The 18,573-nt window shown below is 51.1% G+C and overlaps 1 protein-coding gene across 6 annotated transcripts; it reads left to right on the forward strand.

The window, feature by feature from the left end:
- Positions 1 to 2,535: 2,535 nt before the first annotated feature.
- Positions 2,536 to 16,418, forward strand: Arfgap1 (ADP ribosylation factor GTPase activating protein 1). 6 transcript variants are annotated; one of them, XM_051143976.1, is made up of 14 exons: positions 2,536 to 2,619; positions 6,036 to 6,099; positions 6,558 to 6,667; positions 7,012 to 7,183; positions 7,647 to 7,747; positions 8,459 to 8,545; positions 9,014 to 9,110; positions 11,061 to 11,117; positions 12,067 to 12,099; positions 12,925 to 12,954; positions 13,694 to 13,750; positions 14,371 to 14,430; positions 15,090 to 15,166; positions 15,914 to 16,418. In XM_051143976.1, the coding sequence occupies exons 2-14, from the start codon at positions 6,040 to 6,042 to the stop codon at positions 16,245 to 16,247; spliced, it is 1,275 nt and encodes a 424-aa protein (XP_050999933.1). In that variant the 5' UTR covers positions 2,536 to 2,619; positions 6,036 to 6,039; the 3' UTR covers positions 16,248 to 16,418. The 6 variants fall into 6 exon arrangements, with proteins under 6 accessions (XP_050999933.1, XP_050999935.1, XP_050999934.1 ...); XM_051143978.1 differs by lacking the exon at positions 14,371 to 14,430 and having other exon boundaries at positions 15,096 to 15,166; XM_051143977.1 differs by lacking the exon at positions 12,925 to 12,954.
- The last annotated feature ends 2,155 nt before the right edge of the window (positions 16,419 to 18,573 follow it).

Below are 18,573 nucleotides of genomic sequence, written 5' to 3' on the forward strand. Positions count from 1 at the left end.
TTTCTATATCAAATCAGGACAAGAATTCAAACTGGGCAGGAACCTGGAGGCAGGAGCTGATGCAGAGGCCATAGAGGGGTGCTGCTTTCTGGCTTGTTCCTAGTAGTTTGCTCAGCCTGCTTTCTTAAAGAACCCAGGACCACCATGCAGGGTAGCCCCACCCACAACGGGCTGGGCCCTCCCACATCAGTCACTAATTAAGATTTGCCTACAGCCTGATCTTCTAGAGCAGCAGTTCTCAGTCTGTGGGTCTCGAGACTCCTTTGGGCGATATCAGATGCCCTGCATATCAGATACTTACCTTACAATTCATAACAGTAGCAAAAGTCCAGTTATGAAGTAGCAAAAAAATAATTTTATGGTGGTGGTGGTGGGGTGTCACCACAGCATGAGGAACTGTAGTAAAGGGTCACAGTATTAGGAAAGTTGGGGACCACTGGCCTAGAGACATTTTGACAATTGAGGTGCCCTTCTCTCTTGAATGGCTATGGCTTAAGTCAAGCTGCCATAAAATTAGCAACCACAAGCCGGAAGAGATGTCTTGATCAAGGTGGGTATAGCCTGAGGACTACAATCTACACTGGCCACGGTACTTCTGGACCACATAGGCCAGGTCTGCTTGCTCTTGCCTGCCAAGCAGCATTTCAGCCAGCATGACCTGAAGGGAACAGCCCAAATCTGTACCCACGTTTCTGTCTGTCACAGAACCCTGGCATGTTAGCCCCAAGCCCAAGGTTGTATTCTTGGTAGCTGCTCAAGATATACATAGCATGGCCTTTTTTTTTTTTTTTTTTTTTTTAACAGAGTGGCCCTGAATCAGGCACCTGCCCTCAGCACAACCCATAATTATACCCGCTGTCTCTATGCAGATGAAGTGTGGTGAATCAGAGGCCTGTGGGCCTGAAGGTGAGATCCTAAAAATAAAACACTCACATGCCACACACATGTAACACACTACTGGCTTACACACCAAGTGCATACACACAAGCATACATGCACATACGTATGCGCACGAACATACATTTACAAGCTCACATGTACAAAATGTACTCCAACGCACCTCACCAGCCCTGTGTAGCTCTAGCTGTTTCCTCCCTGTTACCCTTGCTGCGAGCCATGGAACCCTCTGGACCGTGCTGGCCCATGTCATCGAGGGCCGGCACTCAAGGCCTTGCCTACTTTTCTGTTATTTATGTTGCAGGGGCATCTGGGCAGAGTGTGGTCATCATGATCATGAAGCAGAGCCACCTTGGTTGCCCTCAGCCAGAACGACAAGATAACCAAGCAGCCCAAAGATGGCTAGGTCTGTGGTAATGGTGGTGAGGCCGTTAACATATCCTCATAGGAACGGTGGAGTCATAGACCCTTACCTGAGGTGCCGTTTTCTTATGACCTGGGCTGCTCGTGGTTGTGTGTGTATATGTGAGTGCATAATTATGTAGGAGGTAGGTTGAGCCATCATATCTGGCTTTGTTTGCCTGTTTGTGTTCCAAGGCAGGGATTCTCTGTGTGGCCGTGGAGGCCGTGAACTCACTCTGTAGACCAGGCTGGCCTCGAACTCAATCCCACTGCTTCTGCCTCCTAAGCGCTGGGATTAAGGGAGTACGCCACTACTGCCTGACTAGATTTTGTTCTTAACAAGCTTCCTGCCTGCCCAGGGCTGATGTGAGTTTTGTGAGACAGTAAGAGCCTGCCTCACAAAAACAAAAACGTCACGTTATGAAGCTAGCTGGGTGTCTCGTGTCCATAATTCCAGAACTCAGGAGGCTGGGAAGTACCTTGGGTTCCAAGCTAAACTGGGATACAGTGTGAGAATCTGTCTCAAACAACAAAATCAAGCGGTGTATAAGTCATCTCAGACTACATTTTAAAAAATTGTATTTATATAAAGCTCTAAACCTGTGACACAAACTCCCAACAGTGGATGGAAAAATGAGAGCAACTGTTCCTGATGGTCCCAACTGTATGTGTTTGACAAAACGCCTCATGGTGTAAGTTTCGATGCAGGTAGGTTTGATATGGCCTCAATAAAACATTAACTTTTGGTCAATTTGAAAGCCAAACGACCAGGCTGGTGGTAGTGCACCCTTATAATCCTAACACTCGGGAGGCAGAGGCAGGAGGATCTCAACAGTTCTAGGCCAGCCTGGTCTACAAAGCGAGCTCCAGGACTACAGCCAGGGCTACATGGAGAAACACTGTCTCGGAAAAACAAAACAAAAAACAAAGCAAACAAAAAAGTCAAAAAGCCGATGAGGAAGGAATTCGTGGCACAGAGACGCCCAAAGTAAACACAAAACTAAAAAAAAATAAATCACCAGCAACTAACTTAATAGATTAGACCAGAACCGCCTCGGTCTGCAGCGTGGATGCCTTAGAATCCATAGGCTGTGCGTTACCCAACCGCACATCCTCAGCTGAAGACCCGGCCAGCAGCCGAAGGCCTGCGCTTCCGGCTCGCGCACAGAGGCGGAAGTACCGCTTCGGAGGCCTCCCATGAGCCCTTGCAAAGGTCGACGTAGGCGGAAGCTGCTGGCGGCTGGTGGGGGTAGGGGGTGGGATCTGAGCGCCTAGTCCAGCTTGGCACCTCGGCCGGATCCGACCCCCTGAGGGCAGCAGGTGAGCTCGCGTCCGGGACACCGGGGACCTGAGGACCCTCAACTCCCTGACCTTCCGGTTCCTGGTCCTCTAAGCCTCGGTACTGTGGCCCTAGGCCCCTGGCCCCCTGATAGCCCCGACTGTCCGACGCCCCCGGTCTTCAGCCGGGCTCCAGGCTCCTCCCGTGCTCCCCGATCTCCTATTCTCCAGCCTCCGGGCCCCGGACTCTCCAGTCCTCCGACCTGTGGCGTTCCTGTTCCTCGGACCCCAAACTCCAGGGTCCCGGTGAACGGCCGCCCCCTTGCGCGAGCGGATCTCCTCGCCGCCCGGGCTGTCCAGACCCCTCGGCCTCTGAGCCTGTCGCTCTTCAGCCTAGCGGTTACTACGCGGAGCTCAGCACTCTCATCCCGAGCGCTCTCTCAGACGCAGACTGGTTCTGCACAGCCTAGTTGGCCGGGAAAGGGCCTTCTCTTAGAAGATTCCGTCCAGAGGTGCCGGGAAGCCAGGCTCCCTACCCTCAGCTAGTTTGACCGTTTCACTTCTCGGCCTTTGAGTACTCTGCCGAAGGAAGAAAAAACAAAGTAACAACAAAAGCCTCACAGAACCAGGCTTTTAAAGTTTTCCTCAGTTTTACCTTGGTTTAGAAGACTATGCTGTTTGCCCTCTTAAGGCATCACACATCGGACATAGTCTACTCTGTTTCAGGCTTCACGTTTTGCTGTGCTGTTTGCAGCATTGGCGCCCTAACTGTGGTACCGGACAAGGAGGTGTTCTGAAATCACCTGTTCTGCTGAGTGAGGAAGCATAACTTAGGTGTGTGTGTGTGTGGGTGTGTGTGTGTGTGGGTGTGTGTGTGCGTGCTCTGAGGAAGGGAATAAGTAGTTCTCCTAGTTGCCCATACTGTAGCCTTAGGGCCAAGCCCCCAGGAGTCCCTTTTGACCTCAGAGGTCCCTCATGTCCCAGTTTAAGAACCAAATGTTCTCTAGTGTGACACGTGACTTAGTAAAGTCTGAAAACATCCTTATTTACGTCAGTATTTACTGGTTATGTGTGCTTGAAGGAAGAGTGTTCCTTTTTTTTTTTTTCTTCTTCAGGTATTAGGAGTTCTTAGGGGTGGGTGACATGCACTACCAGGTAAGGGTAAGGGTTCTTGCCACCAAGCCTGACTACCTGCGTTTGGTCCCTGGAACTCACCTGGAGGAAGGAGATAGCCAGCTCCCACCTTCTAGGCGTCTAGGCATGCACTTGTGAGCACGTCACGGGCACACCCAAGAGAGAAATGTTAAAATTTATAAAAAGAATTCTTGAACCCTTCTTGAGCTACATTTAGGCTGGTGAAAGTGCTTATTTTCATGTTCTTAACACAACATTTAACATTTAACTAATTTCTTTCCCCAAGTTTGCCACACAGGAGAGTTTCTTAAATCCAAGCCAGGCACAGTGGCATCGTTTTCAATCTCAGCACTTGGGAGGCAGAGGCAGGCAGATCTCTGTGAGTTTGAGACCAGCCTGGTCTATGACAGCTAAAGCTATATAGAAAGACCCTGTCTCAAAAACAAACAGATTCCAAGGCAAGTCATCCACTTTGCCACACTTACCCCTATAGCTTCGAGTGTGTTCTGCTTTATCTTACAGTTAGAGATCCAGAGTGGTCTCGGTCTCACTGCCTTTCCTTGCCTCTGTGTTGTAGATGCCAGCCTCTGAGGGCAGGCACAGTGGTTTGGACATGAGCACAGAAACCTGCACCCTTGGTCTCGGTCTTGGGATGCAGGCAGCTTTGGAAACTCAGCTCTACCAGTGTCTCCCCAAATGCTCTGAGCTGTCTGAGGGCGTGCATGCGTAGATGCCCGGGTGCTAACTGTTCTGTCTGAATGAGTCATGCCAGTGCCTGAGTCCTACAGGCAGGAGCCTGCGCTTGTGTGTTCATGGTCTTAGGATGCCATTCCAGCATGTAGTTAATATAGTAAAAGGAAGCTAGAACGAACTAGGATTTAGTTTCAGACAGCTGCAGAAAACAAATATATGTTAACATCAGACGGCAGAAGGGGAGTCTAATCATGCTGAAAGATAGAGATTTCAAGATGTAGGAGGAGTCAAGATCCTTTACTGAACATATTTCTGCAAACTTAAATTCAAAGTAAAATATAGGATACAGGACAGAGTGGCTTTTATTTTTTATTTTTTTAAATGGTAGCCATATACTAAGCTCTGCCGACCTCATGGATAGAAAGTGGTCACTTTCAGTCTAACAGCAAGTGAGTGGCAAGGTGATAACATTGAAAACCTGTAGCTTCTGTCATACAGAGAACTCACCTGTTGTTTGCATGTGGGTTACCCTGTGAGTTAGAGGAACAGCATGGATCCATTGGGATGGATGGGTTCTGGAAATACCACATCTGACTGGTGGGCTGGCAGGGAAGATGGCTAGAGGCCCAGGTCCCGCATCCAGTCACTTCAGTGCTGGTGTGTGCGATGTCACTGGGACTAGTTTATGTCCAGCCTTGTGGTTGGCACAGTCCTTTCCTTTCGCTTATTTTCCTAGTCCTGAATTAAATGGACTACCAGTTAAAAGTCATCCATTGCTGAAAGTGGCAGAGATAAAGAAATGAATTGGGACTAGGGAGATAGTTCAGTGGGTAAGAGCACTTTCTGTGTAGGCATAAAGATCTTGAGTTCAAATTTCCAATAGCTGCATAAAAACCATGCGTGGCTGCACCTGTCTGTAACCTCAGCTTTGGAGGATGGAGACAGGAAGATTCTGGGAGCTTGCTCCCAGCCTAGCTCCAAGTTCAGTATCCTAAGGGAATAAGTTGGAACTCTGTAGAAGACAACCTATGTCCTCTGGTCTCCACATGTGTCTGGGTTATTGCTGTATCCTGTGGCTGCATCAGCTGACTTTGTCTGTCAGGATGTCCTCATAGAGGGCCTGTTTACAGACTGTCTTAACACCATTGCCAGGGATGCTTCCTTGCCCCTTCCTGCAGCCTGAGGGATTACTGCACCAACTTGGGGAGCTGGCGGAGTGGTAGGAAGCTCCAAGTACTCTATTCCATCAGGATGCTGCCCTTTCAGGAGAGGAAACAGATTTAGCAGCCGATCGTCATGTGTTTTGTAAAGCTATTCCTTGTGAGTTTTACCACCAGATGACAGGGCTTTTCACCAGTTACGCTGCCTTGTGGCACATAGTGGCTGAATGTGTACTTTATAGCATTCCTGGCTTCTTACTGCTGGCTATGGCCTAAGGTTTCCCCATCTCCACGGCCCATGAAGAGCCTCCTTGGTAAGTGGCCCTGTACTGTGCAGGACTACCACTGTCAAATTAGAGCAGCTTGGCGGCAGATCTTATGAAATCAATACTGCATCATGTTATTGCACTGCCAACTCGTTCTCTCTCTTGCATAGTAGCCCATTGTAAAGGTTTGCTCTCCTCCTTGCAGCACCATGGCCAGCCCAAGAACCAGAAAAGTTCTTAAAGAAGTCAGGGCACAAGATGAGAACAATGTGAGTGTGGACCTTTGGGCTGGGCTTGGGTAGGCTGGTGAATATTCTGGTGTCACGTGCAGGAGGTGTGCTATGTGTCCCTCCTTGCAGAGGCTGATCATTCCCTGAGGGAGCAGCCAGTGGCTCCTGGTGCTCACTGGTGTGGCTGCAGGGAGTGGGATTTCTGCCGCGCTGCTCAAGTATGCTGAGGATGCTTGGTCTCCTTTCTGAGTATTTTTCTCATGAGAAGTTCTTTATCTTCACACAAGTTTCTGTCCCCTTCAGTTTTGTCCTGAACCTATATCCTTTGGTTAACTTGAGCGGCCTCATTGGGTGTATTGGTACTAGCTCTTCAGTTAGTCCTTGCACTTGCGGCCTGTTCCTCTTCTGCATCCTTTGGAGCATCTGTTGGGTCTTTGGGGTCCTAACACTGCCCTGAGCTACCTGGTGAGTTGTGTGTGACCCCCTTCCCCTTGCAGGTTTGCTTTGAGTGTGGTGCGTTCAATCCTCAGTGGGTCAGCGTGACTTATGGCATCTGGATCTGCCTGGAATGCTCTGGGAGACACCGTGGGCTTGGGGTGCACCTCAGGTCAGTGTCCTGCCACTTGGCCCCCCGTATATCCCGCATCTGTCCTATTTTCCATGTTGTGGGACCTGCAGCCCAAACTGCTGTCTGACAAGGTGCTAGGGGGCTGTTGTCCTCCTTGTTAGGTGCTTCTCACTCCATTAACACTGGCTAAGGTTAGCAGCCTCTGTCCAGCTCCCTCACCTCACTAACACTGGCCAAGGTTAGCAGCCTCTGTCTGGCTTCCCTCCATGAAGCTTCTTCTGGCTTTTCCTCTGTACAGAAGCACCCATGTTTAGCTCAGGGTGTGGTCTCGGGTTGGGAGGCTTCTTGGTACTTGGTAATCAGATCGGACATCTGGTTTCTAGCTTTGTGCGCTCTGTAACAATGGACAAATGGAAGGACATTGAACTTGAGAAGATGAAGGCTGGTGGCAATGCTAAGTTCCGAGAATTCCTGGAGGCGCAGGAGGACTATGAGCCTAGCTGGTCCTTGCAGGACAAGTACAGCAGCAGAGCCGCAGCTCTCTTCAGGGATAAGGTAAGGACTGGCTTGCTTCATACACAGGTGAACACAGCAGACACATTCATAGCAGCTGGAATGTGGCGTTAGTGGCTTTGGGAGGCAGGTTTCTTTTCTCACTGTTAACATATGTGGAGGCCATGCCCTGTCCAAGAACAGACAAGGACAAATGGCCCTTGCTAACCTTGGGGCAGGTTCTTCCTCCCCAGAGGGAATGCAAATAGCCTATAATTAAAGGGAGGAAAAGAAGAGTGCTCATGGTGCCGAAGGGTGGCTTAGCTGCAGACCCTCGGAGAATTTGGCTTTCCTTAGATTGACTCAAGGACTCAATTATGAGGCTTTGTGCATTTGAAGCTGGAGCCACAGTGGCCAGTGACTCCAGGACGCATACATGGTCATGCGAGCCCTGGTCTGTGGCTTGGTGTAGAGTTGAGTGTGCTTGAGCAGATGGCGTGTCTCTCACGCCGTGCTATCTTCTCAGGTGGCTACTTTGGCAGAAGGTAAAGAATGGTCCCTGGAGTCGTCACCTGCGCAGAACTGGACCCCACCTCAGCCCAAGACGCTGCACTTCACTGCCCACCGGTAGCTCCTCTGGCCTGCTGGTCAGACCTCAGCTTCACCCTCACGTTAGTGGTAGCTTAGGATCCCCACAGAAACCTCGTTTCCTCCACTTGTGGTAGCAGCTCCAGTTGTGAGCTATCCCCAGAAGTTAGAGTGAAAAGTAGCGTTTTAACAGTTCTGAAAGGTAAAAGTTTGCCCCAAATAAGTTGCGTCTTGCCCTGATCTGCGGAAGGGTTGCTTCCTCTTCTTACAGGTGTGTCATACAACCCTGTGAACAGTGCTGTGGGGTGTGTTTTTGCTGTCGATGGTCAGTCTCATGTGAGCTGTTGGTCACCATAGTACAGGCCCCAGGGTGGTGCAGGTCCCTGTTATACATACCAATTCCACAGTGAGGACTGTCCCTCTGGAGGCCAATGCATGATGGGTGACTATGCATTAAGTGACAGCACATCTTGTGCCTCCAGCTCCTATAGACCCTAATCAGAAGGCCCTCGCACACTTCAGAGCTTCACCTCAGGCAGCTGCAGTGCATGTCCCAGCTCTAAACCCTCACTGCTAGTCCTGGCAGGTGGAGAACTCACTATCGGCTCTTAGGTTGGGCCTCTGAGCTTCTTATGGGTCAGAGCTGGTGCCTCTTTGACCCCATATATGATATGAAAGGTCCTTGTCACAAAGACTGTGGTTTCATTTGGTGTTGTTGAGGCCCTACTGACCTTTAACTTTCTATTTCAGATCCTCTGGCCAGCCACAGAACGTGACTGCCTCTGGGGACAAGGCTTTTGAAGACTGGCTGAATGATGACCTGGGCTCCTACCAGGGGTGAGGCCTCTCAAGCTAGGGCTAGCAGCAGGTGCTTGGGGGCATCTTTGACAGGCCACCCCACCTTGCAGGGTTGACTCCATTGGGTTGGGCTTCTTTCCTTTAGGGTAAGCTGGGTCCACTCTTTTTGCATGTGTCCACAGTGTGTGTAACCCAAGGTCCACTTGTGGCAAGCCCCAAGATGCCCTAGGTTTGAATTGAGGTTTTGAATGTGGAGAAAAGCCAATATTAAAAATGATGCGTTTTCTTCCTAGATCTGCTTGGCCTGTAAATGATGTTTCCAGTAACCCCATTTAGCAGGGTTTGAGTCTGGCTGGGAACCTCAGGCCATGTGGTAGAAAGTACCTATATAGCTCCTGTGCCCATTGTCCAGAATACAGTGTGGGCACCTTTCTTGCTGCCCAGTGTCTCACTGTCGAGGAGAGGCAGAGTTTGGCTGTGGCTGGTGATGCCTATGTTTATTCTCAGGGCTCAGGAGAATCGCTATGTGGGGTTTGGGAACACAGTGCCACCTCAGAAGAGAGAAGACGACTTCCTCAACAATGCTATGTCATCCCTGTACTCGGTAAGAAGGCCTAGGACCTTCAGAGTGACCGACATAGCTAGGGCGGCTATCAAATGCCAAGGCGAGGAGGACCCTTCATGGGCAGTGTGGTTAGACCTGGGACACATACCCTTTGGTCTGATTAAAGGTCCTTTCTTATTTACCTTCTTTTTAAAATGGCCTTTTATTCATACCCCAAATGTGTTTAGCTACTTACTCTGGTCATAAAACACACATGTAAATTTACCAAGATAGACCTCCTCAAAGAACTAAAGGTTTTCTTCGGAGCCTGTGTTTTTATGTCCAAGGCATATCCTGAGTCCAGCAGAGGGCTGATCCAGCCTCCTGGCCTGTGCTGGGTGGCTGACTCAGGAAACAAGGCCCTGAGCAAAGGCTGTCCAAGGTTTTGGCACTCTACTGGGGTGTGGTGCTTGGGTTTTGGGACATCTGCCTACTTTCAAAGCAACTGGGAAGCCCCAGGCCAGAAGCTCAGGGTGTAACACCCTAGCCTTGCTTTTCCAAGGAAACTAATCATTAAGCTACTTTTGTTCACTGCAGTCTGGTGTCCTGCAGTGATCATGAATGCCTGATGGCCTAGCAGGGTCTGCTGTTAAGTGGCCTGGATGCTGAAAGTGAAAAGAGAAAGAAATAAGCCAGATACGGTGGGAGACACCTTTAATCCCAGCACTTGGGAGACAGAGGCAGACAGATCTCTGAGTTCAGGACTAGCTTGGTCTACAGAGCAAGTTCCAGAACACCTAGGGCTACACAGAGAAATCCTGTCTTGAAAACAGCAACAGCAAACTAATCAGAAAGAGGAAAGCCTTTTCATACTGATGCCAGGTCTTCAAAATAAGTATAAGCAAGCAGGGTGCATGAGAGGACAGATCCGTGAACGGCAGCATGTGCAAGACTTCTCCCTGCTGCTGCACACTGGTGCCCGGGCATCCTGATGTGCGGCAGCATGTGCAAGACTTCTCCCTGCTGCTGCACACTGGTGCCCGGGCATCAGGGTGCAGGTGGAAGACTGACACCACCCTCTTTTGTGTCAGGAAGGATTATTCCTTAATGACTTTTTTACCTTTTTTTTTTTTTTTAAAGACTTGTTTATAACTGTGTGTGTAGACCAGGCTGGTCTCGAATTTGCAGTGATTCTCCTGCCTCATCCTCCTTCATATTGGAATCATGAGCATGAGCTACCTACCATGTCTGGCTCGAAATTAATTGTTTGTTTGTTTGTTTGTTTTGTTTTTCGAGACAGGGTTTCTCTGTGTAGCCTTGGCTGTCCTGGACTCGCTTTGTAGACCAGGTTGGCCTCGAACTCACAGTGATCCGCCTGCCTCTGCCTCCCGAGTGCTGGGATTAAAGGCGTGAGCCACCACCGCCTGGCTCGAAATTGTTTTAAAACTGAAGTTGAATATTGTAACATGCAGTGTACTGTGGAAGCTGAAGCTTCCTGGGCTGCATAGTGAGAGCCTATCTCAGAAACCAGAGATTGGCTTAAAACTGTCTTCTTTGCCCCCAAGAAATGTCGCTGTTGTCAGACTATGGCGGCAGCAGTCATTCTTCTTCTTTCTTTTTCTTTTTTCTTTTTTTTCTTCTTTTTTTTTGGTTTTTCAAGACAGGATTTCTTTGTGTAGCCTGGACTGTGCTGGACTCACTCGAACTCACAGCGATCCACCTGCCTCTGCCTCCCGAGTGCTGGGATTAAAGGCGTGCGCCACCACTGCCGGGCTCACACTGGGTCTTCTTCAGGGCAGAAAAGCAGGCTTTGAGTTCTTCCTCTTGGTGAGGACAGTGCTAAGGTGTGCTGTACACCGCAGCTGCCAAGGGGAGTGTGGCTGCTGGTCAGAGGGCTGTAGAAGTGCTTGAGGTGCCTTCTGTGGAGCCTTCCTGTGCTGCAGTGCCAAGAGTGTAGCATGCACAAGGCCTAGAAAAGCCATGCCTCATCCTTCTCTGTTGTCTTCTCAGGGCTGGAGCAGTTTTACCACTGGGGCGAGCAAATTTGCTTCTGCAGCGAAGGAGGGTGTAAGTGACTATGAGATGCATGCTGTCCACCACTGGCCTAGGGCCCTGGGGCCCTTTCACATCCTGATCTTCACCCTTTTAGCAGACAAGCATGGGGCCTTGTCCACTGCAGGATGGCCCAGGAACCCTTACTGTAGCAGAAGGTGTTTGCTTTTGTGTCGGGGCAAACCACTTGCAGAGGTAGACTTGATTTCATGTGGGTAGAGATGGACACAGTCCCTCATGCACAGCTGATGAGTCTTCAGATTAGTGTTTAGATTGTCTGCTCCTCTCTCTCAGCTTCACCTAAATGAGAGGAGAACTTGAGGGTCCTAGTTGGGACAGACCGTGCTGCACGGGGAGCATGCCTGGCTCTGGCAATGCCCTGGGAAGCACTGATAGGAAGATACCGGAAGGCATAGACTTTTGGCTGGGATTGGGCTGTGTGGGCATGGTAATAGTAGGAACAGTGATAGAGGTAAGGTGCCCTGGCCCACTGGTCCAGGGGAAGCTGACCAGTAATGCCTGTAGCCATCTAAACAAGCTAGAAGCCATTGCATCTACCCTCCCTGCCCATTTGCCATGGAGCAGTTGCTGGCGACAAGGTGTATTTTCTTATCTCTATCTCTAGGAAGGCTGGTGCTGGGGAGGTCTAGTTAGTTTCCAGCTTGGGCATCTTTAGATAGGCCTGCCTTTTCTCAAGTGTCAGCAGTTCTTTATGCCTTGATAAGCTAGCTACTGAGCTGCCCGCATGTTGGACAGGTAGGAGCAGGAGTGGCTGCTGGGTCCAGACATATCCTACCCCAGCAGTTTGTGGGCTTGTTACAGTATCTGCTAAGCCAGCCTCCCTGCAGCATCCTGCTCCCTGAGAGCTGCTGTCAGTTCTGGAACTAGCTCCACCATATAGATTCAGCCTACGATCAGAGTCAAGACACTTGAATACAAAGTTTTGTTTTTGTTTTCCTTTTAGGCTACAAAATTTGGATCCCAAGCAAGTCAAAAGGTAAAAAGAAGAAGCTCTACTCTCAGTTTTGGGGTGCACACTGTCAATCCCAGCAGTTGGGAGGCAGAGGCAGGCAGATTTCTGAGTTGCAGGACAGCCTGGGCTACACAGAGAAGCATCCTGGGCTGGGTGCTTAGGGTCTGAGTTCGTAGTGAAGAAGGTCCTCCTCTTCTGTCCTCACCTCAGCTCTTCCAGATGCTGACAGCAGGAGGCTTCCCCTGTAGAGGGTTTCCTCAGCCGTGTCTACCACAGCCACTCATAGACATGAAGCCGCTGTGCCATGGCTGCTTATGGGAAGGATTGTCTAGACCATGGCTCTCAGCCCTGGGCTGTTCACCTGGAAATGTTCCCACACCCCAGTTGCCAGCAGTGACAGTCTCGGGCTTGGCAGCTTGTTTTTCTTCCAAGCTCAGAGCTCTGGTCAGCTGTTTTCTCAGGTGAGGTGGGCAGGGTTTAGGTCTTTGTGGCCAGCAGCACTCTGTTCGTCTGCACTTCTGCCTCTCAGGGCCTCTTCCAGCCCTGCACCCCCAGTGACCCACCTTGCAGAAGCCTTCTGGCTTTGCCTCAGAGCTCTTAAGTTAGGATCAGTTGCCTCAAGCATATCGTGGACTCTGCAGCAGAGCAGACTGGTGTGGGTGATAGAAGTAGTTGAGGCTATAACGCAGCCCTGTAGCCCAGTAGCTGAGGACTGTTCACAGGCTGCATCGTGAGACCCTTAAAAAAGCTGAGGTGAGGGGTGTATTTTCTGGCACTTCTGGGCATTCCTAATGCGACTCCCACTACCTGCTCTTTCTCTATAACTGCCTTCGTGCCAACTGGGTCAAGTTTTGGGGTTACAAGCAGCAGTCAGAGCCGGTAAAACCCCATTTGTACTAGTGCATGCTGCCCTGTGCTGCTGAGCATGTGCTTTGCTCCTGGCTGCATCTCCCTTTGTGTGTGGGTCGTCTGTGTGCTGTACTCACACCTCCTTGGCCTGCTGGTGCTGGAAGCTCATCTCCCCCCAAAATCCTCAGCCCAGGTGTTCCCTGAGCAAGGTCGTCTGGACCCAGTGAGCTCTGGAGAGAAAAGCTGCTTAATTCAGTTTTCATTTCATGGCTTAATTATCCCAAACCAGAACCCCTGGAGTAGACCCTGTTGGAAAGGAGCCCTCCTGTGCTAATGAGTTATCTCCCTTTAAGCCTCTTATCTGGCCTTGCCTTGAGGTGAAGGTCTAGGCAAGGCACATGCCTAAGGTAGCTCAAAGCTTCATGGCCATTTCCTTGGTGACACCAGGAGAGCCTGTACGCATGCCTACTACTTCTCCCATGTAAGAGCCAGTGCCTGTTCAGGAAGTGGATGAAGAGGTGCCTTCAGTCTGAGCCATGTCCATCCTCATGACTTGTGGACGAGATCCAGAGCTGCTTCCAGCACTGTGAGGGAGCTCCCTTCATATCTGTTCTTCCATTCTGGTGTCACTTCTGTGACCCTGCTTTCCCACGTGTGTGCACAGCCCACTGCCTTCCTCTCTGTTGGCAAGGCTTGTGCCGTCCTTGACATACTGAGCAGCAGCCAGTGTTGCTGTACATACAGCTGACACGGTGTCTCTTACCCACAGGCTTCGGAGTTGAGCCACAGCCTGAATGAGAATGTCCTCAAGCCTGCACAGGAGAAGGTAGGCGGCACCGATAGCTGAGGCGCTAGGTGTCCCCCTGAGGCTCTCTGTTTAGAGGGAAATGGGCGTATTGGGATCAGCAAAATCTCGCCTGTAATTTTCTCTGGTCCAGGTGCCCTTGGGCTCCTTTTTCTTTTTCTTTTCTTTTTTTTTTTGGTTTTTCGAGACAGGGTTTCTCTGTGTAGCCTTGGCCATCCTGGACTCACTTTGTAGACCAGGCTGGCCTCGAACTCACAGCGATCCGCCTGCCTCTGCCTCCCGAGTGCTGGAATTAAAGGCGTGTACTACCACGCCCGGCCAGGCTCCTTTTTCTTAGTCCTCCCAGTCTGTTCCCCAGGATACCCCAAGGATATTGCTTTCCTTCTGTTTTATTTGAGTGGCCTGGCTACGGGCAACAGTGCCAGTTATCCTCAGAAGGTTATCAGTCCTGGCAGGAGTCAGGAGTCCCCAGCCTTCCTCTCAGCAGGAGTCTGGGCAGCAGTGGGCTCCTCCAGGAAGGCACAGGGTCTTTTGGCAGTGGTGAGGTTTTATGAAGCTAAAGCCAGATGGACTCCTGGTGGAACGCGACACTCTCTGCACTCTGGAGCGTTAGTGCTAACAGCTCCCTTTAAATCGCACAGGTGAAGGAGGGAAGGATCTTTGATGATGTGTCCAGTGGGGTCTCTCAGTTGGCATCCAAGGTAGGGCCACTCTGCTGACCTGCAGTACAACAAGAGCCAGTCTCCACATTCCAGGCACGGGGCCCACAGGCCTTGGGCCAGGTGAGGCAGTGGCCACTGCCCTCTGATTTCTGAGGGCTTGAGGAATATGGAAACAGCTTGGTTGTGGGTACTTGCCAGCCTCTAACCTGCATTTCTTCTCTGTCCTGCTGCCGTTGGCTTATCCCATGGTAAGTACCAATGCTGTTGTTAGCTGTGGCTGGTCCTATGACCTCCTCAGGGCCTGGTGGGATGGGGATGAGGTCATCAGATTTCTCAACATGATGACAATGGAGTCTGCTTCCTGCACTTCGGTTGCACCATGGTAAAGACAAGGCTTGTGGTTGCCTACAGCTCTGAACACCTCCAAAGTGTGGCATTGGGAAGGCTTTACCATTTACCATCCTTGTGGCATTGTCCCATCCACCACAGGAACTGCTTCTGCATAGAAGGCAGAGAGAGATACAGCAAACTAAGCAGCTGACAGCCAGTGTTGCTTCAGCACTGCTGCTGTGTGTATCCGTATGTGACATTCCTCTGCGTTTTGTCCTTAGCAGGGCAGCATCCATTTTTGTTCATGTTTTAGAGCCAGAGGTGCTGTGTAAGGTGGGGCCCCAACTTCCTTTCCTGTCTCCTTCCAGGTCCAGGGAGTTGGCAGTAAGGGATGGCGTGATGTCACTACTTTCTTTTCCGGGAAAGCGGAAGACACTTCAGACAGGTAGTCCACGTTCCCTTCCCAGGCCTCTTGGGCTCCCTGAGAGAAAGCTGGTTGCCTGGCCCAGCGCTCTGCCCAGTGCTGTAACACAGCCCTCTACTGCCCTCTGACGCTCACCATCAGAGCCCTGGCTCAGGGGCAGAAAGCTGTAATTTCTTTCCTAGTGCCCTAGTAAATGCCCTACAATTTGTTTGGGTTTGGGTTTGTGCTTGCTTGTTTGTTTTTCTTTTTGGTTTTTGGAAACAGGATTTCTCTGTGTAGCCTTGGCTGTCCTGGACTCACTTTGTTGGCCAGGCTGGCCTCAAACTCACAGAGATCCACCTGCCTCTGCCCCCTGGAATGCTGGGATTAAAGGCGTGCGCCACTGTGCCTGGCAGTACCCTGCAGTTTGAGTGATGGATAGGAGTGTAGGTTGAAGTAGTAGGAGGCACTCAGTCTCTTCGGAAAGTTCCGTGTCCTTGGTACCACCCTGGAGTCTTACCAAGGCCAAGTTAAGTCTCAGAGAAAAAGGCCCCTCACCTAGTAGGCTGCTCTGACTCTACAAGGGTGGCTAGGGAGCACGTGAAGGGCAGCACCTTGTGTCTGGCCAGAAAGACAGCATTGGAGCTGTCACAGGCATTGGCCACACTTTGTTCAAATAGGCTGGGTCTTGTTCTAGAGAGCCTCGAAGACTTGAACAGATTGAGGGATATAGGCAACACAAGTGTCTTTGTGTGACAATGATTGAGATTTTCTCCCTTTCTGTAATAGACCCTTAGAGGGCCACAGCTACCAAAACAGCGGAGACAACTCCCAGAACAGCACCATAGACCAGAGCTTCTGGGAGACCTTCGGGAGTACTGAGCCCCCCAAGGCCAAGTCCCCAAGCAGTGACAGCTGGACCTACGCAGATGCCTCAACAGGGAGGAGGAGCTCGGACAGCTGGGATGTTTGGGGCTCAGGTTCTGCATCAAACAACAAGAACAGCAATAGCGATGGCTGGGAGAGCTGGGAGGGAGCCAGTGGGGAGGGCAGGGCAAAGGCCACCAAAAAGGCAGCCCCACCTGCGGCCACCGACGAGGGCTGGGACAACCAGAACTGGTAGGAGCCTTGCTGCACCCTGACCCCAGCCCTGCTGGGAGCCTGCTGTGTTTGCACTTTCCCCTTCCTGGTCCTCCTTCATTTGACCTCAGTGTGAAGACAGTGGCTCAGGCGGGACTTGAGTCGGTGCTGCCTGCCTGACGAGGGGTGGCTTCTCTTAGGCCTCAGGGGACATGTCTCTCGGGTCCTCTGAGCAGCCTTCTTGGACTCTGGGTTCCTGGGACCCAGGCATTGTCTGCAGTCCTTGCACACCCTGGGACTGCGGACCTGTGCAGTGTCAGCCAAGCCAGACGACTGCTTTCAAGGTCTTTTAAAACTTGAAAGGTTTGCTCTAGTTCTTTTTTCTTCTCGAAGAAAGTGCCTGGAGTCTTAAAGCTGGAAATGAAATGACAAAAGCAATACTGGAGCTCACACTGCCACCGACATCCTCACCTAAGTCCACATCCTGTGGCCTGTGCTGTGAAACTCATTTTGTGACCCTCTGCCTTTCCTGCATCAGCCTGTCCAACTCTCCACAGATGGCCACACAAAGCAGATTGGGCTCTGGCCCTCCAGGACACCTGACTTGAACTTGGCCAGCCCTCAACAGCTCAGAAATGAGAGTAAAGGGGCTGAGAGCATTTGTCAGTGCATCTACCACTCCCATCTGGTACAGGGCAGCCTGAGCCTGGAGGGTGGTTGAGGGCCAACTGCCACTGCCAGGGTAAGGCATCTTTATGGGGACTATGCATCCAGGCAGAGTGCCTGCGAGTATTTTGCCATGTGTCATGTCTATGACAGCCTGCTCAGGGTCTGAGCCCACTGGATCAGGTCTCCTCAGCATGCAGCGGTCCTCCCAGATGACCCCATCTCCCACCCTGTGGACTTTGTAGAACACTGCGGTTGAGACCCATGCACCACCACGGTTGATGTGACAGCCTTTCTCTCCCAGGATTCCATGACTGCTGTGTGCTGTGGCTGGAGAGAACAGCTGGGTCTCTGTCTCCTTAAACCCACTCCTGTCTGACCCTCAGTTTGACCAGCAGAGCATGAGCTGAAGTTCTGTGGTCTTTGTGTGTCGTGTTTGCTCCCACTTCATGGTGTTGAGCTGTCTGGGCCCTGAAGTTGCAGGGTTTGCCCCACCTTGGTTATTCATGGTTCTCTGCAGAACTGATAGGCCTTAGATTTGGGGAGCCCTTCTGGGTGCTTTGCCCTCAAGTAGGCATGACACTACTTGGTAGTCAGGCCACAGGACATCTCTGAGCTAAGAAAGCAAGAGGAAATACCCAGGACTTGGTGGCGGGGGTTGGGGGGGTGGGGAGGACAGAGCAGCCACAGTTAGATGAGACCAGGGGTGAGAAGCCACAGGGTCTGTGGGAACACAAAAAGTCAACCAAAAGCCAGGGAAGGACCTTCACAGAGTACGGGTGCATTCCCAGAGCCGAGACCTTGATTCAGTGGCCATAAAGTGGTAGAAGGGGAATGAAATCTGCTGCTGGTTCTGTTCTAGGAAGCTGCCTGCCCCAGGTCATTTGGGAATGGGAAGTGGCCCTAGCTTTCTCCACTTTGTGAACATAATGGTACTGTATTCAGTAACTAGAGGGACTGCACGTTTGGAGGCTTGTTTTAACATAACCCCTCTATACTACAACCCCTCAAAGGAAAGAGTAAGACCCAGCATGAGGTACTAGGGCCTTCCACTCTTTCTTGGAGCCTGTATGGAACTTGGGAGATAATACATTACAAACACGTGGCAGATACTGCTTGGGCTTCAGGGAGGCCCAGTTAGACTTAAGTCACAGTCTGGGCCTAGGTGACCTGGCAAAGGGCTGGACAGCCTCTGTTGCCTCTCTGGTTGGTCAGGTGGCTTGGAACGTGGGAAAGGAGATACTGGACTGGCTCTTGGCCTGTGACTTGGGTGGACAGCCATCCCTGAGCCATGTTAGCAGCCTGGGTGGTGGCTTGGCCTCTGTCTCCCATCCTCTTGGCCTTGGTCAGGAAATGTCCAGTGGGAAAGTAAGGAGCCCCTGTGTGTGGGCAGCACTAAAGGGCCAAGTAGTGATGTGATGCTGGTGCAGGGTCTCCTACCCATGTCCTGGGTGGAGTTAGTGCTTGGTTTGCTGAGGTTGATCTCAGCCTCTGGCCAGCTGTGCAGAGCATGGGCTGTGTCAGGGGGCAGCTGACCTGCTGAACTGCCGAGAGCATCAGTCTCTCATGTCAGGCTTTGCTCCAGATTTCCTTCCCCAAACCACCTAGACCAGAGGGCACTTTGGGTTGGCTCTGTTCTTTTGAAACCATTGAGACAATATTCTGAGTGTGTGCCAGTCATGTCACTCCCATCCCTCCTGTCA

This window comes from Acomys russatus, chromosome 4 (assembly GCF_903995435.1).
Source record: "Acomys russatus chromosome 4, mAcoRus1.1, whole genome shotgun sequence".
Taxonomy (NCBI): domain Eukaryota; kingdom Metazoa; phylum Chordata; class Mammalia; order Rodentia; family Muridae; genus Acomys; species Acomys russatus.

What these genes read in the sequence shown, in the direction of transcription:
- Arfgap1 (XM_051143976.1), top strand. Translation starts at nt 6,040, where the DNA reads ATGGCCAGCCCAAGAACCAGAAAAGTTCTTAAAGAAGTCAGGGCACAA. An exon ending in GATCCCAAGCAAGTCAAAAG is followed by an intron (nt 12,100 to 12,924) that starts GTAAAAAGAAGA and finishes AACTGGGTCAAG; the next exon opens with TTTTGGGGTTACAAGCAGCA. An exon ending in ACAAGCAGCAGTCAGAGCCG is followed by an intron (nt 12,955 to 13,693) that starts GTAAAACCCCAT and finishes TCTTACCCACAG; the next exon opens with GCTTCGGAGTTGAGCCACAG.